Source organism: Oncorhynchus kisutch, linkage group LG2 (assembly GCF_002021735.2).
Source record: "Oncorhynchus kisutch isolate 150728-3 linkage group LG2, Okis_V2, whole genome shotgun sequence".
In the NCBI taxonomy this organism is placed as follows: domain Eukaryota; kingdom Metazoa; phylum Chordata; class Actinopteri; order Salmoniformes; family Salmonidae; genus Oncorhynchus; species Oncorhynchus kisutch.
Window position 1 is genome coordinate 582,166 of NC_034175.2, and position 27,294 is coordinate 609,459.

The 27,294-nt window shown below is 44.2% G+C and overlaps 3 protein-coding genes across 12 annotated transcripts in view; 1 reads left to right on the forward strand and 2 right to left on the reverse strand.

The window, feature by feature from the left end:
• The window catches only part of atp2c1 (ATPase secretory pathway Ca2+ transporting 1), a 35,328-nt gene extending 29,582 nt beyond the window's left edge, over nucleotides 1-5,746 (reverse strand). Inside the window, exon 1 of the mRNA XM_031836490.1 lies at nucleotides 5,484-5,746. Coding sequence (XP_031692350.1) covers nucleotides 5,484-5,507 — 24 coding nt within the window. The 5' untranslated portion in view covers nucleotides 5,508-5,746. The remainder of the gene's footprint in view (nucleotides 1-5,483) is intronic.
• pik3r4 (phosphoinositide-3-kinase, regulatory subunit 4) lies at nucleotides 4,358-20,899 on the forward strand. 9 transcript variants are annotated; one of them, XM_031836427.1, is made up of 21 exons: nucleotides 5,766-6,096; nucleotides 6,201-6,253; nucleotides 6,949-7,692; nucleotides 7,842-7,975; nucleotides 8,103-8,721; nucleotides 8,844-8,978; nucleotides 9,117-9,338; nucleotides 10,028-10,201; nucleotides 10,312-10,457; nucleotides 11,482-11,685; nucleotides 11,816-12,017; nucleotides 12,248-12,268; nucleotides 13,295-13,392; nucleotides 13,537-13,759; nucleotides 13,982-14,147; nucleotides 18,129-18,293; nucleotides 19,124-19,335; nucleotides 19,509-19,640; nucleotides 19,742-19,931; nucleotides 20,130-20,250; nucleotides 20,435-20,899. In XM_031836427.1, the coding sequence occupies exons 3-21, from the start codon at nucleotides 6,975-6,977 to the stop codon at nucleotides 20,603-20,605; spliced, it is 4,053 nt and encodes a 1,350-aa protein (XP_031692287.1). In that variant the 5' UTR covers nucleotides 5,766-6,096; nucleotides 6,201-6,253; nucleotides 6,949-6,974; the 3' UTR covers nucleotides 20,606-20,899. The 9 variants fall into 9 exon arrangements, with proteins under 9 accessions (XP_031692322.1, XP_031692297.1, XP_031692311.1 ...); XM_031836434.1 differs by having other exon boundaries at nucleotides 5,766-6,033; nucleotides 6,159-6,253; XM_031836437.1 differs by lacking the exons at nucleotides 5,766-6,096; nucleotides 6,201-6,253 and adding an exon at nucleotides 4,454-4,549.
• A 3,021-nt stretch (nucleotides 20,900-23,920) lies between these two features.
• The window catches only part of col6a4a (collagen, type VI, alpha 4a), a 35,518-nt gene continuing 32,144 nt past the window's right edge, over nucleotides 23,921-27,294 (reverse strand). For both annotated transcript variants that reach the window (XM_031836497.1, XM_031836496.1), the window contains exons 36-39: nucleotides 26,480-27,145; nucleotides 26,052-26,303; nucleotides 25,297-25,344; nucleotides 23,921-24,837 (exon numbers count right to left, since the gene is read on the reverse strand). In XM_031836497.1, coding sequence (XP_031692357.1) covers nucleotides 24,665-24,837; nucleotides 25,297-25,344; nucleotides 26,052-26,303; nucleotides 26,480-27,145 — 1,139 coding nt within the window. In that variant the 3' untranslated portion in view covers nucleotides 23,921-24,664. The remainder of the gene's footprint in view (nucleotides 24,838-25,296; nucleotides 25,345-26,051; nucleotides 26,304-26,479; nucleotides 27,146-27,294) is intronic.

A 27,294-nucleotide genomic window follows, 5' to 3' on the forward strand; every position in this document is an offset into this window, starting at 1 on the left:
GAAAAAATTACTTGTGTCATGCACAAAAACTACAGTTTGTTAACAAGAAATTTGTGGAGTGGTTGAAAAACAAGTTATAATGACTCCAGCTAAAGTGTATGTAAACTTCCGACTTCAACTGTAGGTATTCGGTATAAACATGCAATCTAACCATGTGTAGAACAGAAACAGGTGATGACAAATGTTGATCTGTGGTGCAAATGATCACCATCTGCTTGAGGGAGCATGAAAATAGTGTGCTGCTGAATCTAGTTAGGTTAATAATAGAACGTGGGCTATCTTGGACACTGGGCAGGGTCTGCTAGTCCAGTGTATAGACTCAATGCCTGGGGGCCAGATAAATTATTAGACCACAGGCTATTACCATCCTTCTCTCACCCTGGGATTTACTGGCATGGGGGGAGGGTTGGGCAGCGGGAAAAAAGAAAGGCAAATTGGGCCTCTATTACCAGAATGCTAACAAAATTTGCACAAAATAATAGCGAAATCACACACTGTTAGCTAAATGTTAACGAACGAAAACAAACAAACTACTTGCAAAGACAGGCAAATCCAGCTCATAATGCTATACAACCATAGCCAGTAGCTACCGAATGTAATTTACAAGCAAGAATGAATGAGAGAAATTGTGCAAATTAACAAAGTTGTGATGAAGGCTTTTCTGAAGGAAGAGCAGCGTGTTTTCGGGTGGCTCCAGAGTGGTGCAGCGGTACTGCATATCAGTGCAAGAGGCGACACTACAGTCCCTGGTCCGAATCCCAGCTGAATCACATCTGGCCATGATTGGGAGTCCCATAGGGAGGCGCACAATTGGCCCAGCGTCGGTCGGGTTTGGCCACCATGGTAAATAAGAAGTTGTTCTTAACTGACTTGCCTGGTTAAATAAAGTTTAAAAAACAGAGGAGAGGGGAAGAAGAACAGAGGAGGGGAAAAAAACAAGTCGGAAGCACAGGGAAAACTGGCAATGTACAGATAACTCACCCAGAACTTTTTGATTTCTGGCAGAAAGACATAAGATATCAGATGGCAAACATTTAATAGTGAATTGTAGTGTAAATTCATCTCATGTGCGCTGCAGAAGAGAGACTCTGATAGATATAGAACACATTGACCTGCTTCCTCCCGTTGTGTTATTTACAAGCAAACACATGACTGGCTCAACTGTTCTGGGGAACTACGCTTCATAATGTAAAATAATGTGACAGCTGAAATGAAGAACGCAATCGGCTTTATCTCCTAATGTACTGCACAAGTTGACTGCAGCTATTAACTTAAGTAGCTACAAACATTAAATTGTTTTGAAAACTTCACGTGGCAATTTTCAAATACCCTGGTATAAAGTACAGTGCATTCAGAAATACACAGTAGGGATGGTGCCAGGTGTCCTCCAGACATGACGCTTGGCATTCAGGTCAAATAGTTCAATCTTAAGTTTCATCATGAACTAAGAGTCCTTTAGGTGCTGCCACGTGCCTTTTACTGAGGAGTGGCTTCCGTCTGGTCACTCTACCATAAAAGCCTGATTGGTGGAATGCTGCAGAGATGGTTGTCCTTCTGGAACGTTCTCCCATCTCTACAGAAGAACTCTGGAGCTCTGTCAGAGTGACAACTGGGTTCTTGGTCACCTCCCTGGCCACTGTGTTCTTGGAGACATTCAAAACTGCAGACATTTTTGGTACCCTTCCCCAGATCTGTGCCAAGATGCTATCCTGTCTCAAAGCTCTACGGACAATTCCTTCGACCTCATGGCTTGGTTTTTGCTCTGACATACACTGTCAACTGTGGGACTCTATACAGACCGGTTTATGCCTTTACAAATCATGTCCAATCAATTTAATTGATCACAGGTGGACTCCAATCAAGGTGTAGAAACATCTCAAGGCTGATCAATGGAAACAGGTCACACCCGAGGTCAATTTCGAGTCTCATTGCAAAGGGTCTGAATACTTATGTAAATAAGGGAAGGTTTAAATGTTTTATACATTTGCAAAATGTTCTAAAAAACTGTTTTTGCTTTGTCCTTACGGGGTATTGTGTGTCCATTGATGAGGATTTTCATTTGAATTGAATCCATTTTATAATAAGGCTGTAACATAACGTGGAAAAAGTCAAGAACGCACTGTATATACGGTATCCCACCAAAGCCTAACACAAGTTCTAGGTGCTGCTGTCTGGAACAGGGGTCTGGAACAGAGGTGGGTTTATTAAAAGGCCACAGTGAGTGACAGCAGTCATGCTGGGAAAGAGAAAGACAGGACTGGTAATAGAGACATGTCAGTCCACAAGGGAGTGGCAGAAAAAGAACAGAGAGAGGAGGGAGGGGTACTGTGATTAGACAGGTGGTAAGGGGTGGATTGAAGGATTGTGAGAGTGAGGATAAAGCTGTACAATTTAAGCTCTAAAGACATGGAGTTACAGGGAGAGAAGATGGACAGAGAGAGATGTGGTGAGCGCAAGAGAGGGGAAGAGGGACAGTGAGAGCGAGAGAATATGGTGGGCCTGGGGAATAGAGCAAGGACAGACAGAGCAAAGAGAGCGAGGACAGACAGAGCAAAGAGAGCGAGGACAGACAGAGCAAAGAGAGCGAGGACAGACAGAGCAAAGAGAGCGAGGACAGACAGAGCAAAGAGAGCGAGGACAGACAGAGCAAAGAGAGCGAGGACAGACAGAGCAAAGAGAGCGAGGACAGACAGAGCAAAGAGAGCGAGGACAGACAGAGCAAAGAGAGCGAGGACAGACAGAGCAAAAACAGGGAGGGGGCTTGGGCAATGGCTGTACCAGCCCGCCTCCCGTTTCACTTTGCCACCACACCCCTCTCCCTCCCTTTGACAGGCAAACATAAAGAGCAAACACACTAACTCCACACCTATTCCCAACAACACGGATACAGCCCCCTCCCTGCCCGGCATCCTATCTGGACTGAATAACTTCACAGGGTCAAGGATGGTTGACTTTATTATAGGTGCCTAGCCGCCTACTATTTTGCTTTTGTAACCATCCAATGACGCTGTGTTAACTTATCACCACGGCAACTTGCAGAGAGCAGATTTCATAACACTGCATCGAAGAATAAACACAGGTGGTAGCCTAGCATACTCAACTGAACAACTTGAGTTACAGTGGGCATTTACACAGCCTAGTTCATTTTAAGGATACCATTCTCATCCTAAACAAGTTTTTTTTAAATCTGACGTTAAACAGAAACAATGTTTCTGTCTGAAATGCTCTGGCATTACTCACAATATTTTGCAGTGGAAATTAACTAAACCACTTTTTATGATGTCTGTGAGATGAGGGCACTTGGTCAAATTTTTCAGGACAAGTGATTATCTTAGACACCACACCCACTGTAGGCTATGGCTGTTAATACCTGTTTCATAGCTATTTAAATATATTGCGTAAACTCATCACCAAGGCAACATGCACTGAGCAGATTTCATAATACTGTCTCTCTTTACATCAGAGAACAAACACCCTGACTAACCTGGTACATGACCCTCTCAGAAACACCAGGTAGCTTAGTCTACTCAACTGAATCAACTTCAGTAACAGATGGCATGCATACTAGGGAAGGTCATTTCTGGGACATAATATTCTTATCCTCCTCCAATAAAGAAAACGAAGTTTCCCACACAAAGTAGTGCATATATGTGTGTGTGTTCGCAGTGTTTCCCCTACATGCACTTAGCGGATGGTAAAATGTTTTCAGTTTAAACTTCAAAACGACTAAAACCAGATATAAAATATGTCAAAAATATAATTTAACAATATATTTTTTAAATAAGATTGTCTTTGAGAACTAACAACACAAAAATTGTTAAACTTTTCAGGGAGAACCTAAAATGTAAAAAAATACAATAAAATGGCATGGGACTCATTGATTTTGTTATAATGTTTAAGTCACTCAGATAGCATAGGAATATGACATAAGCCATGGCAAAACGGCTTCTGTAAGATGTGGAGGAAATTAGATTTAAAACAGAAACATGTTGTCTCTGCAGCCAATAGGAGGGCTGTGGTTAAAAAACGTTGTGGGATAGGCTAATCAAAGTTCAAAAAGGTCAATATGAACTCTTGTCCATCGTTTATAGGCCCAGTTATTAACACAGGTCTAGTTTATATGACGTTATTAAATCAATGTAAATGGTGCACACACCAACACGTACATCTAGCTATTGCCAAACTGGTCATTGGAAGTGTTGCAAATGTGCAGGCCTAATTATAAACACAGTTTAGCTAAGTACACAGTCTAAATGCATCACAAAAGTATTTATATACATTGTCAAGGCAATTTTGAAGCTACAGCACTTAGCCTAGTCTGCAGTTGGCTTACTGTGCACGCCACGCTAGTTGAAATTTTTTCTGTTGTAGTAATGGGTGGTCCTCTTTGACCCCAGAGGCTCTCTCTCTGAGAAAGAATAGCATGTCTGTCGATAATGATAAACTTCAGGTTGCTCTCTCACACACACACACACACACTCTCTCTGATTGTAGGCTGTCTGACTGTGAATGACTTGATACACCCATGCAGCCCCATTCAAGTGACTATGTAAGTATGTGTGTCTGTGTAGGCTAATTGTTCGTGTTTGTTTACGTGGCTGGTTGCATTGCCTTGCTGGATTCTGAATTTAACTCAGTTAATTGGCAAACACCTGAATTAAATTCAGTCAACATCCCCTTAATTAAATGCAGTCAACTTTATGAACCCGTCAGAAACAAAAACACAATGCTCGATAACAACGACACCGTGAACACTGAATGCAACAAGGCTTAGCCAAAGCTACACCCTCGTGGTTAGTGTGTGTTGTGCTATCTAGGTCATTGCTCTACCTACGATTGCATTGACACGTTTTATTGATCAGCAAAATTCTACATGTTGTTTAGTTGCTTGCAAATAGATTAGTTTAAAATTGTAAGAAGAACAAAACTATTCGTGTATTTAAGGTAGTATCACCAGGGGGTTAGTAACATCGCCGTTCCGTGCTAGTGGAAAACGACACCAATAAAGTGGACCGGCCAGGGCAATATAACGCTAACTTTACTTTATATAACCGTCATAGATAGTTACGAGGATATGGTTGTTGGGATATGGCAAACTACAAGTTCTTGTACCTAGATAGCTATTGTTGGTTTTGTTGTTCTTTGACATGAAGCTGCATATGTATACCTGAACCAGCTCAAAGTTCGCTGTGACAACAAACGTTATCCTGTATGACAGCAATTTATACATGGCAAGTAAATAGTATTTTAGCGACACAACACCACGCTCACCTCTCGTGATCATAGAGCTCTCGACAGTAACATTATACTGTACTGTAGCTAGCTAACGTTACATTGTCTTTCCCTTGCGCCAGCTCCCCCCACTGTCCTTTTAGAACAAAACCATTGTCAACACATTGCTTTATATCTAAATACAACTCACTATTGGGTATATACTGTGTTGTAAATATATGAATATAACATTCAGAAATCAGGAAACTTACCAGCCGCTCCTGTTTCTTCAGCATCTTCCGTAAAATCCACTGTCGCTTCTCTCTGACGGACGGTCACCGGTGAGATCAGCACGCTAGTCGCGTAGAAGGGGCGGGGATAAAGGGCTGTATTTGAATCATCTAAACAGTTCCTCTCCTCGTCCCTTTTTCTCGTTCATTGACATTAGGCAACTTCTCAGACGAAAGCATCAAAAAAAACCATGTAACGTTAGGCTTCTCACATATGCTTTCGCATCTAGTTTGTGTTTTGAAAGTGAAATCTAGAACCGGAAGTGACGCTTGTTTACGTGTCTATGCATCCTGCGGAGGGATATTATATATATATTTTTTATCTTATTGGATTTTACAGGAAATGATACTTTCCTTCAACTGTCAGCTAAACCCACGGAATAAGCTAAATCTCGAGGCTCAATTTATATATTTTTTCAAATTGAGTCGTCTTAGCAAAATGCATGGGGATGACATATTAGAACCGATGAAGTTAGCTAGATGCTAACCAGATACGAAGCCAAACAGCACTACACCGCATCTCAACCATCTGGTAAACAATACCCTGCACTGTAATTTCATCAACGTCACGTGCATTCTGTGTTCCATTTGTATTGTAAGTATATCAAACAGTATGTACTATTCGGTTTTTATGCATTTTTTTTCTTTGTTTAGTAGACTGACATTCATGCGCATGTTATTGCACTGTCATCATCACAGTGTACCATCCTTACATGATGAGGCAATGCATTTGATCCCATTTTCATGGCAGAGTAAGTAGCACTTAACGAGTTTGAAAGCAGCTAACTAGATATCAATTTGTAGCCAGTACTGTAACCACAGTTATTATTTACCTAGCTGTGCTATTTACATGAATACATACCGTTGTTATACATACACATGTTTAGCAATGTTATTGCGGGCATGTGACAAATAAAATTGGATTTGATAGCCCACCTTTGTGGTTGCTCTCTGTAACTGTGTAGCAAATCCATTTTTATTGTATGGGAAGGGTTTCCGGCTAGGTGTATTGTTTATTTTGAGCCGGGTAGTTTGGATACTGGAGGCTGATTGGCTAAAACAGCATTCAGCCGTGTGTATGAGAGACCATATACCACGGATATTACAAAACATTTATTTTTACTGTTCTAATTATGTTTGTAAGTATTTTATAATAGCAATAAGACACTTTGGGTGTTTGTGGAATATGACCAACATACCACAGCTAAGGGCTGTATCCAGGCACTCTGCTTTACGTCTTGCATAAGAACAGCCCTTTGCAATGGTATATTGGCCATATACCACACTGCCTCGGGCCTTATTGCTTAATTATGCAATAGGTGGGAAATTACTTTAGGTTGTATTGGCTGATCTGAGAGCCATTCACAAACTGTTACGATCATTGAATCTGTTTTAGTTTTTCTTATTTTTGGCAAGTGTTTGATTGTTCATGTCTATGTCAATCCAGGACCCTGGTCAGAGTGAAGTAGAACCATGGGGAATCAGCTGGCAGGGATCGCTCCTGCCCAGATCCTATCTGTCGACAGCTACTTCTCTGACATCCATGATCACGAGTACGACAAGAGCCTGGGCAGCACGCGCTTCTTTAAGGTGGCCCGCGCCAAGCACAGGGAAGGCCTGGTGGTGGTGAAGGTGTTTGCCATCCAGGACCCATCTCTACCTCTCACCAGCTACAAGCAGGAGCTGGAGGAGCTAAAGATCAGATTGCACTCGTGCCAGAACTGCCTGCCCTTCCAGAAGGCCTCCCTCACTGAGAAAGCAGCCATCCTCTTCCGCCAGTATGTCCGGGACAACTTGTATGATCGCATTAGCACGCGACCCTTCCTCAACAATGTGGAGAAGCGCTGGCTAGCCTTCCAGATCCTCACCGCCGTAGACCAGGCGCACAAATCGGGCGTGCGCCACGGTGACATTAAGACAGAAAACGTGATGGTGACCAGCTGGAACTGGGTGCTGCTCACAGACTTTGCCAGCTTCAAGCCCACCTATCTGCCTGAGGACAACCCAGCTGACTTTAATTACTTCTTTGACACGTCTCGACGGAGGACATGTTACATCGCCCCCGAGAGGTTTGTGGATGGGAGTATGTTCACCACAGAGAGCGACCAGAATACCCCTCTGGTGGACCTCACCAGCAACAGCCAGAGGAGCAGGGGAGAGCTCAAACAGGCAATGGATATCTTCTCAGCAGGTAACTTTCATAGCTGAAACATATTTTCTGTTTAGGGGCAATAGAGAGAGAGATAAGTGGATGCCATGGAGTAGTTGTATGATCGACATTGAGAGTGTTTAAACATCTAATGTACATTCTCCTTCCCTGGCTGTTATTTCATGTTTTAGGTTGTGTGATCGCAGAACTCTTCACAGAGGGAGTACCACTGTTTGATCTCTCCCAACTTCTGGCGTATCGCAAAGGACACTTCCAGACAGAGCATGTTCTCATGAAAATAGAAGACCATTACATCAGAGAACTAGTAATAGTCTATATGTTTGTCTTCACGTGAAGATGTTCTTGTGAAATACTAAATTCATCCTGAGCACCAATTGTTAAGTGTACCGCTGTCTCCTGGTAACCACCAAAACCCTCTTTTCGCCTCCTAGGTGGCCCAGATGGTGCAGCGGGAGCCGGAGAAGCGTCTGACTGCGGAGGAGTACCTGAAGCAGCAGAGAGGTAACGCCTTCCCAGACATCTTCTATACCTTTCTGCAGCCCTACATGGCCCAGTTTGCCAAGGAGACCTTCCAGTCGGCAGACGAGCGTGTGCTGGTCATCCGCAAGGACCTGGATAACATCCTCCATAACCTCCGCGGGGGAGGGTCAGGTGGGTCGACGGAGAAGCCTGAGAAGGGGGACCAGGAGTCGAGTGTGGTGTCGACCAAGGAGGAGCAGGGTCTGGTGGTGCTGGTGTCTGTCATCACCTCCTGCCTCCAGACACTGCGTTCGTGCGACTCCAAGCTGGCAGCTCTGGAGCTGGTGCTGCACCTGGCGGGCCGCCTCAGGGTGGAGACGCTGCTGGACCGCATCACGCCATACCTGCTGCACTTCTGCAGCGACCTGGCGCCACGGGTTAGGGCCCAGGCCGTGCGCACCCTAGCCAAGGTGCTGGCGCTGGTGAAGGAGGTTCCCCGTAACGATGTCAACATCTACCCAGAGTACATCCTGCCAGGCATCGCCCACCTGGCGCAGGACGACGCCACCATCGTCAGGCTGGCATACGCAGGTCAGTTGGGCTGACAATGACCACTGGTCCCTCTGAATATGATTACACACTTAATTGTCCAAAGGTTGACAGTATTTATGTTGTTTGTAATGCCTATCCATTCACCTCTCTCCTTTTCTCAGAGAACATAGCCCACCTGGCTGAGACAGCTTTGCGTTTTTTAGAGCTCGTTCAGGAGAATAACCTGAATATGGAGCACGACTTGAATGGGGAGGACACAGAGGAGACCCTCCACCCCAACGAGAACTACGACTCTGGTAATTTTAAGGCCTCCTCTCTCTCAAATATCAGATCGGAGGTAGAGGTTTATCACCGAAACATTGATACTGAATGCCCCACCGAACGCTCCCTTGGGAAAATTATATTCTGTTTTGACTTCCTGTTCCTCCTGACAGAGCTGCAGGCGCTTCATGAGATGGTGCAGCAGAAGGTGGTTACGTTACTGAGCGACTCGGAGAACATCGTCAAGCAGTCTCTGATGGAGAATGGCATCACGCGGCTCTGCGTCTTCTTCGGCCGGCAGAAGGCCAACGACGTGCTCCTGTCCCACATGATCACTTTCCTGAACGACAAGAATGACTGGCACCTCCGGGGAGCCTTCTTCGACAGCATCGTGGGTAAGGGGCAGGACTGTGTCACAGACACGGTGCCCACACTTAGTCACTCAAATATGCTAATGGACAAAGCAGGATGTGTACATGCAGGAAGTCTCCGAGATATAGAGATCCTAGAATGTATTTTCTCTTCAATGACCCGTCTTTCGCTTTCCACTCTCTCCCTGCCTCCCCCTCCTCCCCACTTCCTCTTGGTCTCTGTCTTTTAATTTTCTCTTTTACTCTCCCTCTTTCCATCTCTCTCCCTCTTTCCATCTCTCTCCCTCTTTCCATCTCTCTCCCTCTTTCCATCTCTCTCCCTCTCTTTCCATCTCTCTCCCTCTCTTTCCATCTCTCTCTCTCTCCCTCTCTTTCCATCTCTCTCTCTCTCTTTCCATCTCTCTCCCTCTCTTTCCATCTCTCTCTCTCTCTTTCCATCTCTCTCCCTCTCTCTCCATCTCTCTCTCCCTCTCTTTCCATCTCTCTCTCTCTTTCCCTCTCTCCCTCTCGTTCCATCTCTTTCCCTCTCTTTCCATCTCTCTCTCCCTCGTTCCATCTCTTTCCCTCTCTTTCCATCTCTCTCTCCCTCTCTTTCCATCTCTCTCCCTCTCTTTCCATCTCTCTCTCTCCCTCTCTTTCCATCTCTCCCTCTCTTTCCCTCTCTCCCTATCGTTCCATCTCTTTCCATCTCTCTCTCTCTCCATTTCCTCCAGGTGTGGCGGCGTACGTGGGCTGGCAGAGCTCATCCATCCTGAAGCCCCTCCTGCAGCAGGGTCTGAGTGATGCGGAGGAGTTTGTCATCTACAAGGCCCTCAACTCTCTCACCTGCATGTGCCAGCTGGGCCTGCTGCAGAAACCACACATCTACGAGTTTGTCAGTGACATCGGTGAGATGGGGTAGAGAGGAGCTTAGAGACGGCAGGAGAAGGATAATGTTGTTATTATACTATGTATAAAAGGCACTTTTTGTGATGAACTTTTCCCCTTATTTTGAAAGCCCCATTCCTGTGCCACCCCAACCTGTGGATCCGCTACGGGGCGGTGGGCTTCATCACCGTGGTGGCCCAGCATCTCAACATAGCAGACGTCTACTGCAAACTGATGCCTCACCTCAACCCCTTCATCACCCAGCCCATCATACAGGTAAGACCTCCACACACGCTCATTTACCATCTTCACGTGTAACACATTGAAAGAATCTCCCAGACTCTTATTAAATTATGTTATGTGGTGCTATTCTATGGTGTGCTGTACTTTGCTATGCTTGGTTATGGTGTGCTGTATTGTGCTATGTTATGGTGTGCTGGTCTGTGCTATGCTATGTTATGGTGTACTATGCTAGGCTATGGCGTGCTGTACTTCGCTATGTTATGAGGTGCTATGTTATGGTGTGTTGTACTGTGCTATGTTATGGTGTGCTGTGCTTCGCTATGTTATGCTGTGCTATGCTAGGTTATGGTCTGCTGTGCTATGCTATGGTGTGCTATGTTATGGTATGGTATGCTATGTTAGTGTATACTATGCTATGTTATACTGTGCTATGTTATGGTCTACTGTGCTATGATATGGTGTACTGTACTATGTTATGGTGTACTATGTTATGTTATGGTGTGCTATACTATGTTAGTGTATACTATGCTATGTTGTACTGTGTTATGGTGTACTGTACTATGCTATGTTATGGTGTGCTGTACTATGCTATGTTATGGTGTGCTGTACTATGCTATGTTATGGTGTGCTATACTATGTTATGGAGTGCTATGCTATGTTGTACTGTGTTATGGTGTACTGTACTGTGTTATGTTATGGTGTGCTGTACTGTGCTATGTTATGGTGTGCTATACTATGGTGTACTGTGCTATGTTATGGTGTACTATGCTATGCTATGGTGTACTGTACTATGTTATGGTGTGCTGTGCTTTGCTTTGCTATGGTGTACTGTGCTATGATAAGGTGTACTGTGCTGTGTTATGGTGTACTGTACTATGTTATGTTATGGTATACTGTGCTATGCTATGTTATGGTGTACTGTGCTATGTTATGTTATGGTATACTGTGCTATGCTATGTTATGGTGTACTGTGCTATGTTATGTTATGGTATACTGTGCTATGCTATGTTATGGTGTGATACTGTGCTATGTTAAATGAGGCTGTGTTTCCTCTCAGATTGATAAAGAGATAGTACTTCTGAGTGTGCTGAAGGAGCCAGTGAGCCGCTCCATCTTCGACTACTCCCTGCGCTCCAAAGACATCGCCAGCCTCTTCCGCCACCTGCTGCTGCGGCAGAAGAAGCGCAGCGGCTCACTCCCAGAATGCCCCATTCCGGAGGACCCCGCCATTGCCCAGCTGCTTAAGAAACTGCTCTCTCAGGTCAGAGGGCGGGGTGATGTCTCAACGTTACATGGATGGGAAATGTAATGTCTCCATATAATGCACAACGTTTGACCATTATTGTTATGATGATGATGATCACAACGATGGTGATAATTGTTTATTCTAGGGGATGACGGAGGCTGAAGAGGATAAGCTGCTAGCACTGAAGGACTTCATGCTCAAGTCCAACAAGGCCAAGGCCAACATGGGAGACCAGAGCCACCTGGGGGAGGCAGTCCAGAGTGGGGTCATTGACCTGGCCACGCTGGGCATCATGGGACGCCAGGTGGACCTGGTCAAACCTAAACAGGAGGCCGAGGACAAGAGAGGTGGGGACGCCACTGACACCTGGTGGTCAAAGTACACCCCTGTAATAGCAGAGGGGTACACAAACCCAAAGGCTGCATTTACACAGACACCCCAATTCTGATCTTTTGCCCAAATATTGAAGAAGAAAAAAACACTTGTGTGTAGACACTGAAAAGATTGGATAGGTTGATTTATAGTTGTTATATTTTCCCCATGTTTGATATCAATGACCTGTAATTTCTGTTTGCAGACTTCATCACCACAGCATCTGGTATATTGCTGGTGTGGTTTAGCCTGTAATGATGTGCATAACAAATAATCCCATACAGACATCATTTCCCCCAGATTACCCACATCGCCTCATTACATTTAATTCACTAGATGGGTTAAACTGCATCAGGACAAGCAGAGTTTTCACATTTTCTCATTACCTCTGTGGCTGTCTACACACGACAGAGCAGGACATGTTAGTGTTCAGTTCAAACCTTTATTTGGCTATTCCTGCGGCAGCACACAAACATCTTCTTTTCCCTGTAGTCAAATAAAATGTCCGACTGGTCTTGAGTTTTGTTAACATACCAGGCAGACTCCCATAAGGGCAAATCACGTTTTGTTAAAAAGGCGTGTGTGCTCTCTGGCAGTAGTGTAAACAATGGATCTAAGGCCCTTAGTCTGTTTAAGTAATACTATACCAGTTAAATCCCATATGGGTCTAGACTCCATGGTATTCAATAGAAAGTATTTATTCAGGGACATACTGAAAGATTGTGTTATGTATCTACGCCATAGGATAACAGGTACAGTATATTAACATCTAACCTGTTTGGCGTTTTGGAGTGTTTTTTCATATGCACTGTTAGTATCTTGTCTGACACAATTTACGGTGGGCTAAAAGTAACTGTGTGTTGCAGCTGGTATGTTTCAATCGCATGGAACTGTCCTTTTGGAGTGTTGGACTGCTGCTGGTGACTAATTTAACTACTCACTATAACATGTCCTGTGATTAGCATATCCCCCAGCTCCCAACTGCTTCACGTAGTCTGGTGGTCTTAAAACCTGTTGTATCTGCATTGGCCTTCAACTCCTTTTAATGCCTGCCGTCTCCCGTTAGTATTTTCATTAGATGTTTGAAACCGTAGTGCCTTCTCCATGGCTTATTGGAAGAGCTGAAAATAGGGAGCCCCCTTCAACTTAATGGCTATTTAATCCAACAGTCCCCAAGCTTTTGACCTCCAGTGCTGAATGCTTCTTAACTAGTGTTTCTTAGCTTTTTCTGTATTTCTCTTTCTGTCTTCAGCCCGGAAACACACCAAACAGGACTCCAACATGAATGAAGAGTGGAAGAGCATGTTTGGCTCTCAGGAGTCAGCGGCTACGGCACCACAGCTCCCCACGGTACATAAGGGGTTAACCTATGATGTCTGCTAAGAATAAGCAGGGACGAGGGTTGAATGATCTATTGATTGATATACTAATTGATTTATTTTATAGCCTGGTCCACTCTGGTAGTCTACCTTCTATCTCTGTGTACTCCACCAGGTGCCTGAAGGGGCGGGGACTCAGACCAGGAAGACCACAGCCTCCCTTGGTGTCCCTGTGGGGCAGTCTGCAGGCGCAGTCTCAACCTATCAGCGTCGTCTCAACACGTGCAAGGCGGAGCTTCAACATCTGGTGCAGCAGAAAAGGGAGCAGTGCAGCGCAGAGCGCATGGCCAAGCAGATGATGGAGAGCGCTGAATGGGAGAGTCGTCCGCCTCCGCCAGGTAAAGTAGTGCCATAAAGTAGTGCCATGTCCCTGTAAAAAATAAAATAAAGTCAAACTATTGACTCCACAATGTATTATTTTTTGGTCATTATATTGTTGAATATACCACTAGAGGTGTGTTTCTTGCCAATTTGGACTAAGCACAGCAGAAATGTCAATGAGCAGTAGGGTTAGTCAGGGCCCCTCCACATCCACATTGTGTTGTTGTTTTGCTCTGCAGGGTGGCACCCTAAGGGTCTTCTAGTGGCCCACCTCCATGAGCACAAGTCTGCTGTCAACCGTATCCGTGTGTCAGACGAGCACTCCATCTTCGCCACGGCCTCCAACGACGGCACCGTCAAGGTCTGGGACAGCCAGAAGATGGAGGGCAAAACCACTACCACCAGGTACGCCAACCAAATAGTAACCAATAACCAACCAGTTAACCAAGTAATAACCAATAACCAACCAGTTAACCAAGTAGTAAACAACAACCAACCAGTTAACCTAGTAGCAACCAACCAGTTAACCGAGTAGTAAACAACAACCAACCAGTTAACCTAGTAGCAACCAACCAGTTAACCAAGTAATAACCAATAACCAACCAGTTAACCAAGTAATAACCAATAACCAACCAGTTAACCAAGTAGTAACCAATAACCAACCAGTTAACCAAGTAGTAACCAATAACCAACCAGTTAACCAAGTGGTAACCAACAATCAACCAGTTAACCAAGTAGTAAACAACAACCAACCAGTTAACCTAGTAGCAACCAACCAGTTAACCAAGTAATAACCAATAACCAACCAGTTAACCAAGTAGTAACCAATAACCAACCAGTTAACCAAGTAATAACCAATAACCAACCAGTTAACCAAGTAGTAACCAATAACCAACCAGCTCCAGTTTAGCTAAAGCTGGAATCTGTAGCGGTGAAACTGACACGTCCGCTTGCAGTATTAAAACAACAAAGACGTTACTTCAAACGTATTTTGCACATCATTGAACGTGCGACAGAACAGCAGATTATGTACTGTGATTTTTGTTCACCACGATGCAGGATGCTCCTCTGCCACATTTAAAAACAATAACAATCGCACCTGCGGCCACCAGTGGTGCTGCTTCACCTTATGCAGATCTCAGCTTTAAGGAGTGGCTCTGGGTTAGGCCATCATTGGGGTGGCTTAGACCATCATTGGGGTGGCTTAGACCATCATTGGGGTGGGTTAGACTTAGACCATCATTGGGGTGGGTTAGACTTAGACCATCATTGGGGTGGGTTAGACTTAGACCATCATTGGGGTGGGTTAGACTTAGACCATCATTGGGGTGGGTTAGACCATTATTGGGGTGGGTTAGACCATTATTGGGGTGGGTTAGACCATCATTGGGGTGGGTTAGACCATCATTGGGGTGGGTTAGACTTAGACCATCATTGGGGTGGGTTAGACTTAGACCATCATTGGGGTGGGTTAGACCATCATTGGGGTGGGTTAGACTTAGACCATCATTGAGGTAGGTTAGGGTTAGACCATCATTGGGGTGGGTTAGACTTAGACCATCATTGGGGTGGAAGCATATGGTGGAAGGGGTCGTATTTTAGAAGTGTTCTTACAAAGGATCTTGAGACTTTCTCTGCATGTGTAGAGTGATGGCAGTTCCAGATTGGTGTGTGTGTAGATGGTAGGTCCAGATTGGTTTATGTGTGTGTTTATTTATTTTTTATTTTACCAGGCAAGTCAGTTAAGAACAAAATCTTATTTTCAATGACGGCCTAGGAACAGTGGGTTAGCTGCCTGTTCGGGGGCAGAATGACAGATTTGTACCTTGTCAGCTCGGGGATTTGAACTTGCAACCTTTTGGTTACTAGTCCAACACCTACCCTGCCAGATTGGTGTGTGTGTGTAGTTGGTAGGTCCAGATTGGTGTGTGTAAATGGTAGGTCCAGATTGGTGTATGTACATTTGAAATCAGAAGTTTACATACACTTAGGTTGGAGTCATTAAAACTCGTTTTTTCAACCACTCCACCAATTTCTTGTTTTTATTTTTATTTACCCTTTATTTAACTAGGCAAGTCAGTTAAGAACAAATTCTTATTTTCAATAACGGCCTAGGAACAGTGGGTTAACTGCCTTGTTCAGGGGCAGAATGACAGATTTGTACCTTGTCAACTCGGGGATTTCAATCTTTCGGTTACTAGTCCAACGCTCAAAACACTAGGCTACGCTGAAACCAAACTATAGTTTTGCAAAGTTGCATGACGCAAGTAATTTTTCAAACAATTGTTTACAGTCAGATTATTTCACTTAAAATTCACTGTATCACAATTCTAGTGGGTCAGAAGATTTAATGTTTCAACTAATTAATCTGGTTGTTATGTTCTTAACTTTTTTTATTCTAAACCAATTAGATATTTTGTTGACAGTTATGTTTAAGTTCCCACTAGTGGACAATGTCAAGCTGCAAAAAACCTTTGGTGTTAAGGTTAGCCTCCACATAAACACATTCTTCAGATATTTTTAGTTCCTCAGATAATTTTTCATAAAATATGATCACTTAAGAGATTCATGTGCTGATATGTGCACATGATAGTATATTTCATGAGCATTCATTACTATTTCCTGCCAATTTCAAATCAAATCAAATTTTATTTGTCACATACACATGGTTAGCAGATGTTAATGTGAGTGTAGCGAAATGCTTGTGCTTCTAGTTCTGACAATGCAGTAATAACCAACGAGTAATCTAACCTAACAATTTCACAACAACTATCTTATATACACAAGTGTAAAGGGATGAGGAATATGTACATAAAAATATATTAGTGAGTGATGGTACAGAATGGCATTTCACATGACTGGGAAGGGGTGGAGCCATGAGTGGGCCTGGGAGGGCATAGGTCCACCTACTTGGGAGCCAGGCCCACCCATTGGGGAGACAGGTCCTGCCAATCGGAATTAGTTTTTCCCCACAAAAGGGATTTATTATAGACAGAAATACTCATCACTCAAGACATTTCAGCTTTTCATTCAGAATTCATTCAGGCTGTATCACAACAAAATGTGAAAAAAGTCAAGGGGTGTGAGTACTTTCTGAAGGCACTGTATATGGAAGTGTATTAAAACCTGTTGCGACTCTAAGGGCAGTATTTTCATTTTTGGAAAAATAAACGTTCCCGTTTTAAACGGGATATTTTGTGAGGACAGGATGCTAGAATATGCACATAATTGACAGCTTTGGATAGAAAACACTCTAACGTTTCCAAAACTGTAAAGATATTGTCTGTGAGTAAAACAGAACTGATGTTGCAGGCGAAAGCCTGAGAAAAATCCAATCCGGAAGTGCCCCATATTTTGAAAGCGCTGCGTTCCAATGAGTCCCTATTGAGCTGTGAATGTGCCATCAACCAGCTTACGCTTTCTACGTATTCCCCAAGGTGTCTACAGCATTGTGACGTAGTTTTACGCATTTATGTTGAAGAATAGCCGTAGGCGGCTACATTGCGTAACTGGTCACCTTATGACTCCCAGGGTGACTCTCGCGTAAAATACAGAGGTAGCCATTACTCCAATCGGTCCTACTGAAATCTAATTGTCCCGACGGATATATTATCGAATAGATATTAGAAAAACACATTGAGGATTGATTATAAACAACGTTTGCCATATTTCTGTCGATATTATGGAGCTAATTTGAAATATTTGTTGCCGTTTTCGTGACTGCAATTTCCGGGCGATTTCTCACCCAAACATGAAGAACAAACTGAGCTATTTCGCCTACAAAAATAATATTTTGGGAAAAAATGAACTTTGGCTATCTACCTGGGAGTCTCGTGAGTGAAAACATCCGAAGTTCATCAAAGGTAAACGATTGAATTTGATTGCTTTTCTGATTTCCGTGACCAAGTTACCTGCTGCTAGCTGGACAAAATGCTATGCTAGGCTATCGATAAACTTACACAAATGCTTGTCTAGCTTTTGCTGTAAAGCTTATTTTGAAAATCTGAGATGACAGGGTGATTAACAAAAGGCTAAGCTGTGTCTCAATATATTTCATTTGTGATTTTCATGAATAGCAATATTTTCTAGGGATATTTATGTCCGTTGCGTTATGCTAATTCGTTTCATGGGATGATTACGCTCCCGCATGCGGGATGGGTAGTCAGTAGAGGCTCATCGGAGGAGCTCACCTTTTCACCGATGTGCTCTACCTGTGTTGACCATCTTAGATTTCCTTGGAATGCACTTGGATAAGGGCGTCACTCTGGATAAGGGCGTCACTCTGGATAAGAGCGTCTGCTATAAATGACCAAAACGTTGATGGAAAAACTAATGAACAACAGGCCTCAATCCAACCTGTGTGAATGTTTTGATGCTGTCTTACAGGTCAGTGCTGACGTACTCCCGCATCGGGGGCCACGTGAAGACGTTGACCTTCTGTCAGGGGTCACACTACCTGGCTGCTGCCTCAGACAACGGTTCCATCCAGCTCCTGGCCATCGAGGCTAACAAGCCCCCCAAATCACCCAAAGTTAACCCCTTTCAGACCAGGTATGTACTATCCATCATGGGTTGATCAAGAATAAAGTTGGTTTTATTTACTGTAGTTGATATAATTATTATTTATTGGATTTATATAATGCTTTTCTACCGAGGTACACAAAGCACTTTGAAGCTGGAGACTTATATTTCCCTCACTAACTTTAAACATCAGCTATCTGAGCAGCTAACCGATCGCTGCAACTGTACATAGTCCATCTGTAAATAGCCCACCCAATCTACCTACCTCATCCCCATATTGTTTTTATTGACTTTTCTGCTCTTTTGCACACCAGTATCTCTACTTGCACATCATCTGCTCATTTATCACTCCAGTGTTAATCTGCTAAATTGTAATTATGTGCTCCTATGGCCTATTTATTGCCTACCTCCTCACACCATTTACACACACACTGTATATAGACTTTATTTTATTGTGTTATTGACTGTACGCTTGTTAATTCCATGTGTAACTCTGTTTTGTTGTTTGTGTCGCACTGCTATGTTTTATCTTGGCCAGGTCGTAGTTGTAAATGAGAACTTGTTCTCAACTAGCCTACCTGGTTAAATAAAGGTGAAATAAAATAATGAAAAATAAATCAACTTTTACATAGTAGGGGGAAACTCACCTCATCCACCACCAATGGACTTGCAGTATCATGTAGTTATCATTATCATGCAGTAAATACTGCAGTATCATGTAGTTATCATTATCTTGCAGTAAATACTGCAGTATCATGTAGTTATCATTATCATGCAGTAAATACTGTAGTATCATTTTGATGCCACAATGTAATAATGAGTTACTCCACATTTTACTGTTATATCGACTGTCCTCTCAGGTTCCTGGACCAGAAGGATGACGGCTGCGTGGTGGACGTCCACCATTTTAATTCTGGAGCCCAGTCTGTGCTGGCCTATGCCACGGTGAACGGCTCCCTGGTGGGCTGGGACCTGCGCTCCAACTCCAATGCCTGGACCCTCCGCCACGACCTCCGCCTGGGCCTCATCACCTCCTTCACCGTGGACATGCACCAGTGCTGGCTCTGCCTGGGTGCGTGGGTGTTGGTGTGAGCACGTGGGTGGATGTGGTGCATGTTGTGTGTATGAAAATGTTTAATGAATTTTGTCTGAAAACTGCATTGAAAACTTAAACAGAGTTGTGACTTATCTGACATGCACTTATCAGGAGTCCACTGAATCCTATTCTGATTCGTCCACACACAGGTACAAGCAACGGCACTATGGCATGCTGGGACATGCGGTTCCAGCTCCCCATCTCAAACCACTCCCACCCTACCCGAGCACGAATCAGACGGCTGCTCATGCACCCGCTCTACCAATCCTCCGTCATTGCTGGTGAGACTCGATGTCATCATATTTTTTTATCTTTATTAACAAAACCTTTCTTTGAGGGGCAAATCAAACTATTATTTGTGTGTTTTGTTGCTGTTTTGTAGCGGTCCAGGGCAACAATGAGGTATCCATGTGGGACATGGAGACTGGGGACAGGAAGTTCACGCTGTGGGCCAGCTCTGCTCCCCCTCTCTCAGAGTTGCAGCCGTCCCCCCACAGTGTCCATGGGATCTACTGCAGCCCTGCAGACGGGAACCCCCTCCTCCTCACAGCCGGCTCCGACATGAGAATCAGGTATGTTTGCAATAGTCTTGACTGGACTAACCATCCTTCTGATATATTTAACCCAGTTCTGACCATGTATGTTTGCCGGATGACATTTAAGTTTGTGTTTGACAATTTGGCTTAGCCAAGAAGTGTGTTGGATGGCGTTAGCTTGTTTGTTTTGTCAGTCAAGTCTTATTTCTATACTGTGTTCTGTGTTATTACCAGGTTCTGGGACTTGGCTTACCCAGAGAGGTCCTACATCGTGGCAGGTGGAGCCAATGAACCGCTGCACTGTCCCTCAGTCCTCTACAGCCGCAAGATCATCGAGGGCACCGAGGTTGTACAGGTATGCCCTGATAGGACAGTGGCAGTGTATTCAGTGTATTCCTCTAAGCACCTGGTCCTACAATGAGGTGTTCAATACATCATTTCTGTCCCCGGGAGAGCAAATGATGTGCAGTGTTATAAACATGTATGAATAAGAAACCACAAGACAGGTAGAGATTGACCTACATTCCCTGTCCTGTCAGGAGATCCACAGCAAACAGAAGAGTGGAGCCACAGAGGACGCACCCCGCAGGGGCCCAGAGTCCCTCCCCGTGGGCCACCATGACATCATCACTGACATCGCCACTTTCCAGACCACACAGGGCTTCATCGTCACTTCGTCCAGAGACGGCATCGTCAAAGTCTGGAAATAAACTGCCCCTTTCAGGCCCTCGCACTCTCGCTGACACACACTCACACAACCACACACAATAGTCCTCAACATCTTCACCCCAGAGTTTTGATCTATGTTGTAGACTTTTGTACATAGTATATTTTAAAGCTAATTAATATAAGAGAAGCTTCTGGAAATCCTGTCGCAAAATACGAGTAGATGTTAACCCTTTGTTTGTAATGACATTCACTGAAGTCACAATTATGCAATGCCTGATATCTGTTTATGTTAAACTGCTCAAGAAGTGTCAATAAAGTTTGGTATGATGAATGAACCCTTTATGAACTGCTATTATTAACTATAGTTTTTAGTGTTTATTTAGCACTATAGTCTTCTCTCATAGTCTCAAATTTGTAACGTTAACAAACCAGGCCATGACCAGGACTGAAACCAACCCTTTGCATTAACAGTGTCCACATTCTCAAACCATAGCTGTTATCAATGACTGTCGCAAGTTTAATTTGTATATCAAAACACAACAGCATACCCATTCAGGGCAGGATTAATGCAGGGGCTTACCGGGGCTGAAGCCCCTGGACCCAGGCCCGTAGGGGACCCAATAGGCTGCAAAAATAAGGAAATATATACAGTATTATACAGTCTTATTACAGTGGGGCAAAAAAGTATTGTGCAAGTTCTCCCACTTAAAAAGATGAGGCCTGTAATTTCCATCATAGGTACACTTCAACTATGACAGATAAAATGAGGGAAAAAAATCCAGAAAATCACATTGTAGGATTTTTTATAAATTTATTTGCAAATTATGGTGGAAAATAAGTATTTGGTGACCTACAAACAAGCAAGATTTCTGGCTCTCACAGACCTGTAACTTCTTTAAGAGGCTCCTCTGTCTTCCACTCGTTACCTGTATTAATGGCACCTGTTTGAACTTATCAGTATAAAAGACATCTGTCCACAACTTGAAACAGTCACACACCAAACTCCACTATGGCCAAGACCAAAGAGCTGTCAAAGGACACCAGAAACAAAATTGTAGACCTGCACCAGGCTGGGAAGACTGAATCTGCAATAGGTAAGCAGCTTCGTTTGAAGAAATCAACTGTGGGAGCAATTATTAGTAAATGTAAGACATACAAGACCACTGATAATCTCCCTCGATCTGGGGCTCCACGCAAGATCTCACCCCGTGGGGTCAAAATGATCACAAGAACGGTGAGCAAAAATCCCAGAACCACACAGGGGGACCTAGTGAATGACCTGCAGAGAGCTGGGACCAAAGTAAAAAACCCTACCATCAGTAACACACTACGCCGCCAGGGACTCAAATCCTGCAGTGCCAGACGTGTCCCCCTGCTTAAGCCAGTACATGTCCAGGCCCGTCTGAAGTTTGCTAGAGAGCATTTGGATGATCCAGAAGATTGGGAGAATGTCATATGGTCAGATCAAATCAAAATAGAACATTTCGGTAAAAACTCAACTCGTTGTGTTTGGAGGACAAAGAATGCTGAGTTGCATCCAAAGAACACCATACCTACTGTGAAGCATGGGGGTGGAAACATCATGCTTTGGGGCTGTTTTTCTGCAAAGGGACCAGGACTCCTGATCCGTGTAAAGGAAAGAATGAATGGGGCCATGTATCGTGAGATTTTGAGTGAAAACCTTCTTCCATCAGCAAGGGCATTGAAGATGAAACGTGGCTGGGTCTTTCAGCATGACAATGATCCCAAACACACCGCCCGGGCAACGAAGGAGTGGCTGTGTAAGAAGCATTTCAAGGTCCTGGAGTGGCCTAGCCAGATCTCAACCCCATAGAAAATCTTTGGAGGGAGTTGAAAGTCCATGTTGCCCAGCAACAGCCCCAAAACATCACTGCTCTAGAGGAGATCTGCATGGAGGAATGGGCCAAAATACCAGCAACAGTGTGTGAAAGACTTACAGAAAACGTTTGACCTCTGTCATTGCCAACAAAGGGTATATAACAAAGTATTGAGATAAACTTTTGTTATTGACCAAATACTTATTTTCCACCATAATTTGCAAATAAAGTCATTAAAACGTCCTACAATGTGATTTTCTGGAGAGAAGAAAATTCTCATTTTGTCTGTCATAGTTGAAGTGTACCTATGATGAAAATTACAGGACTCTCTCATCTTTTTAAGTGGGAGAACTTGCACAATTGGTGGCTGACTAAATACTTTTTTTGCCCCACTGTATATATTTAGTTTTTTTTTTACCAGCACCGCCAACGATGGGATGATTCAGGAGCCCAATCTCAAGGAGTGTAGACAGCATGCTGCCTCTCTGCTAATCATCAAATGAGGGGAGGGGAGGAGGTAGGGGGCCCACATGGGTAACTGGGGGGTCCTGCCTTGATTGGGTAACTGACTAATACATAATTTCTTTGTGTGAGTCGGGCTGGGCCCAAGAGGCAAAAACAAATAAAAAATGTCAATCTTTAAAAAAGAAATCCAGCACAGGAGCCCACACCAACATAGTGTTTATAGGGTGTTAGGCCACGAGCTGCCGGAACAGCTTCATTGCGACTTGGCATAGATTCTAGAGGTGGACCTAAACCATGCCAGGAAAATGCATCCCACATCATAACATATACTTTGTATCCCTCATTTACTCAAGTGTTTCCTTAATTTGGGCAGCTACTGGTATGCCTACAGCCGGGAAGGGCACAATTTGGGCAGCATATGCACCAAATATAGGTTACAGCTTGTTTCGTTGTGGCCATAGACAGATAATCCATAGAAGAGTTTTGGAATCTCTTACCCTGGCAATTTGACTGTTATACACATGGGTACTAGCAATAGCTACCAGTCCTGATTTGAATGGGAACAGCCATCTATGGATTATATTTCTATGGTAGGTTGCTGCTGTAGGTTTGCCTTTTGCAGATTAAAAAATAATATTGTGTGAAAAAACATACAGTTTGGAAAGCAAATGCATACACCTGAAAGACTAATCAGCCTGTAAAACCAATATAAATAAATAATAAACTCCCATTTCTTTTGTGAACAGCAGCACTGTTTTAAAAAGTAGCTCATCTTGAGATAGGCTATCGCCATGACGACGAGTGCATCGGCCATCACCGTGAGTAGCCCATGGCTTCATCATTAGGTGAGTCAGTGTTCCACTAGAAATTGTATTTAGTAACTTACTGAATGTATACATACGCATGTATTTCCTTCTAATATTGGACATATCTGTGTGTCTCTTCATTGGCCTGGGATATTGTTATGATTTCTTAATCCAGCCCAGTATCCATTCAGAATCAATATCAGTAGAATAAGGTCATAAGAGCATCAAAAATACACTGACCGCTAAGGAATTTGTGGAGTTTTATTTTCAACACGTAGCACCAAATCAAATCAAATGTATTTGTCACATATACATGGTTAGCAGATGTTATTGGTCCCATATACATGGTTAGCAGATGTTAATGCGAGTGTAGCGAAATGCTTTTGCTTCTAGTTCTGACAATGCAGAAATAACCAACGAGTAATCTAACTAACAATTCCAAAACTACTACCTTATACACACACACACAAGTGTAAAGGGATAAAGAATATGATGTAGATAAAGATATATGAATGAGTGATGGTACAGAACGGCATAGGCATGATGGAGTAGAGTAGTACAGTATATACATATGAGATGTAGGGTATGTAAACAAAATGGTCAAGTTAGAGGAAACAGACACACAGTGCAACAAATCCTATTTACAAACACTGAGCGGATGACATACAGCCTGACTTTACATCTACGGTTAACATCCAAGTTAACAGTGCATTGCCTGGTGCTTGAGTTGGTTTGGTAGCTGTTGATCTGTGATGATGGAAAATAGCCACAAGAGACAACACAGGTTATTTCATTGCTTTAAAGTCATTCTCACAAAAGCAGCAGTGCCCTTATGCATGTTTGTTGCATGACTGCATGAGAGTCAGATCCGTTACTTTAGGTCTGCTTGAACAGACTTGAATAAAAGAGAGAAATATTCATACTTCTGTTTCAGTCATTTCCATTTTTACCCAAAAGGAGAACAACTAAATGCTAAAGATAAGGGCTAGAGTTATTTCCTCCTCAGACAGAGGCCTTCGCAAGCCTCCTGCGTCTCGAAGCGGTTACCGTTGCCGCCACAGCCGCCATACCAGAAACGGGAGCACTCGCTCTGTATCGTGTCAAAGTACCACTTCAGAGTGTAGTTCTCACAACCTCCCTTGTCCTGTTTGATGAAACATGCATCTGGGGAAGAGGAGGGAGAGGAAAGAGAGAGGGGAGAGGAGAGGAAAGAGAAAAGAGAGAGGAGAGGAGAGAGAGGAGAGGAGAGGAAAGAGAAAAGAGAGAGAGAGGAGAGGAGAGCAGAGAGAAAAGAGAGAGAGAGGAGAGAGAAAAGAGAGGAGAGGAGAGGAAAGAGGGGAGAGGAGAGGAAAGAGGGGAGAGGAGAGGAAAGAGAAAAGAGAGAGAGAGGAGAGAGAAAGAGGGGAGAGGAGAGGAAAGAGAAAAGAGAGAGGAAAGAGAAAAGAGAGAGAAAGAGAAAAGAGAGAGAGAGGAGAGGAAAGAGAGAGAGGAGAGGAGAGGAGAGGGGAGAGGACAAAGCCAAAGGTTGAGACTCATGCCTTTTACACTATTGTACAGACCTGAGCCTGCTGTCTTTTCACATGTATTATTGCATACAAAATTAGAGAGAGATGTGGTCCTTACCCTGGTTAAGAACTGTACTTTCCTCTGTCCTCAGGAGGGTTGTGTGATCTGTGAACACATAACATTAGAAGAAAATGTCTGGCGTAGTGCTGTGAATGATGACCTCGCAGCTGACATGACAACATGACAACATGAAACAACATGACAACTGACAAAAATGGCATCACAACTTTTGTAATTTCAATCCTGTAATTGCCATACTGTTTAAACAAGGTATATTACAGTCACTAATGTTAAGGGTTCAGCTCATTAGAATTCTCTCAACTGAAAGCCTCCTGATTTGAGAATGCAAATAGAACAAATAGTGTTCTCCTCTCATGCAGCATTATGTGATTCAGCATTTGACAAACATCACAACAGTCGTTGTAATTCAGGTTGTGGCTAACAGAGCTCTACATCTATGACCTCCACATGATGTTCAGTAGAGGGCTGGGGGGACTTACTGGAAGTGCCACACGTGTCAAAGCATTCGTTTTCCGTGCTAAAACGGTTGGCGTCACAACCGCCGTACCAAAAAGGCAAGCATGCACAGAGCGTTTTGTTAAAGTGCCATCGCTGGCCATAGTCCCCGCAGTTAGTGTCACTGTCCACATCCAACTTACAGTGGGCTAAAAGCAGAACAAGCAGGTTTGTAAACGGGGAGGAAGACATGCAGTATGAGGTTGCAAACTGAGACTACTCATGCAGTGGGATACGAGGGAACGTGAGAGAGAGAGAAATAGAAGTTCTGTTATAAATGTGGGGTTACTGATTACCATTAGAGTTTGGCTGTGGCCGGGGCGGTGAAGTGGCTCCATCTCCCCTGGAGAAGGCATCTATAGTGTCAACCTGGTCAAGAGCTATCTGAGTCGGAAATACACCAGTGTGCTCCAGGAACTCCTCCTCATCTGTGTACTCCTCTTCCTCTTTCCACACATCCCACTCTGCCTGTCCTTGTCCCTGTTCCTGTCCCAGCATCTGCTCACACTTGAGTTTGAGACGGGCAGGAGGGTAGCTGTTCCCTCCCTCTGAAATAGTGAGGGAGAAGTGAGAGAGTTAGGACACACAGTAGCACTGCCTTGGCAGCAGCTAATGGGATCTCTAATAAATACAAATGCAAATGTTAAAATGTATGATTTATTCTGGCATAATTATCTCTCCCTCAAGAGACAACCAGATGAAGAAGCATGCTAGTGTTCCTTACTGCTGAGGACCCTGAGGAAGGCTCTGAAGAAGCGCAGTGCGTAGCCTCTCTCCCACTCTTTCACGTGCCACAGATGGAGCAGGTGCTGCTCTGACGGCGTGCTCGCCAACTCCTCCACCTGTGTGCTGTTGTAATGGTCGCCCACCGCGATCACAAACAGGGAAACGCCCTGACACTTGGCCTTCTGGGAAATGTAGGCCAGCTTGGCCTGGTCCCAGTGGGCTGTCTCGGTCCCCACCACAGCCAGCACCACTCTACTCTTCCTGGGCCTGGTGGCCTTGAGGAACACCTTGCTCAGAGCGTACTCCAGGGTCTGCCCCAGAGACGACACTCCTCCCTGCTGCTGCATGCTCCTCAGATGTGTCTGTAGACCAATGTGGTTGTGGTACTTCTGCAGGTCAAACTCTACCTTGACGGCCTGGGAAGTCTGGGGGAGCAGAGAACCACTGGTCTGGAGAAGGGCCACTCTGGCCCGGCCGTCAGCCACGCTGGGTTTGGGGCTCCAGGCTACCTGCTTCACCACTGAGCCCAGAAGCTCCTGGACGCCAGCGTACTGATCGGCCCGGATCTCCCTTGAACCGTCCACCACCAGGGTCAGGTCCATATCCACCACCAGGGGCCGCTGAGCGTCAGTAAAATCACACCCCTGGGCTGGTTTACAGTGGTCTGATGGACACACAGAACCAGAGCTTAGAGATAATAGTAGTAGAGTAGTAGCAGTAGTAGTAGTAGTACAGTAGCATCAGTAGTAGTAGTACAGTAGCCTCAGTAATAGTCGTACAGTAGTGTAGTAGTACAGTAGCATCAGTAGTAGT

Excerpts from the sequence above, each read along its gene's own strand:
- pik3r4 (XM_031836437.1), top strand. The coding sequence starts at position 6,975 with ATGGGGAATCAGCTGGCAGGGATCGCTCCTGCCCAGATCCTATCTGTC. Across the intron at positions 10,458-11,481 it reads TCACCCAGCCCATCATACAG|ATTGATAAAGAGATAGTACT; the intron begins GTAAGACCTCCA and ends GTTTCCTCTCAG. Across the intron at positions 13,760-13,981 it reads GAGTCGTCCGCCTCCGCCAG|GGTGGCACCCTAAGGGTCTT; the intron begins GTAAAGTAGTGC and ends TTTGCTCTGCAG.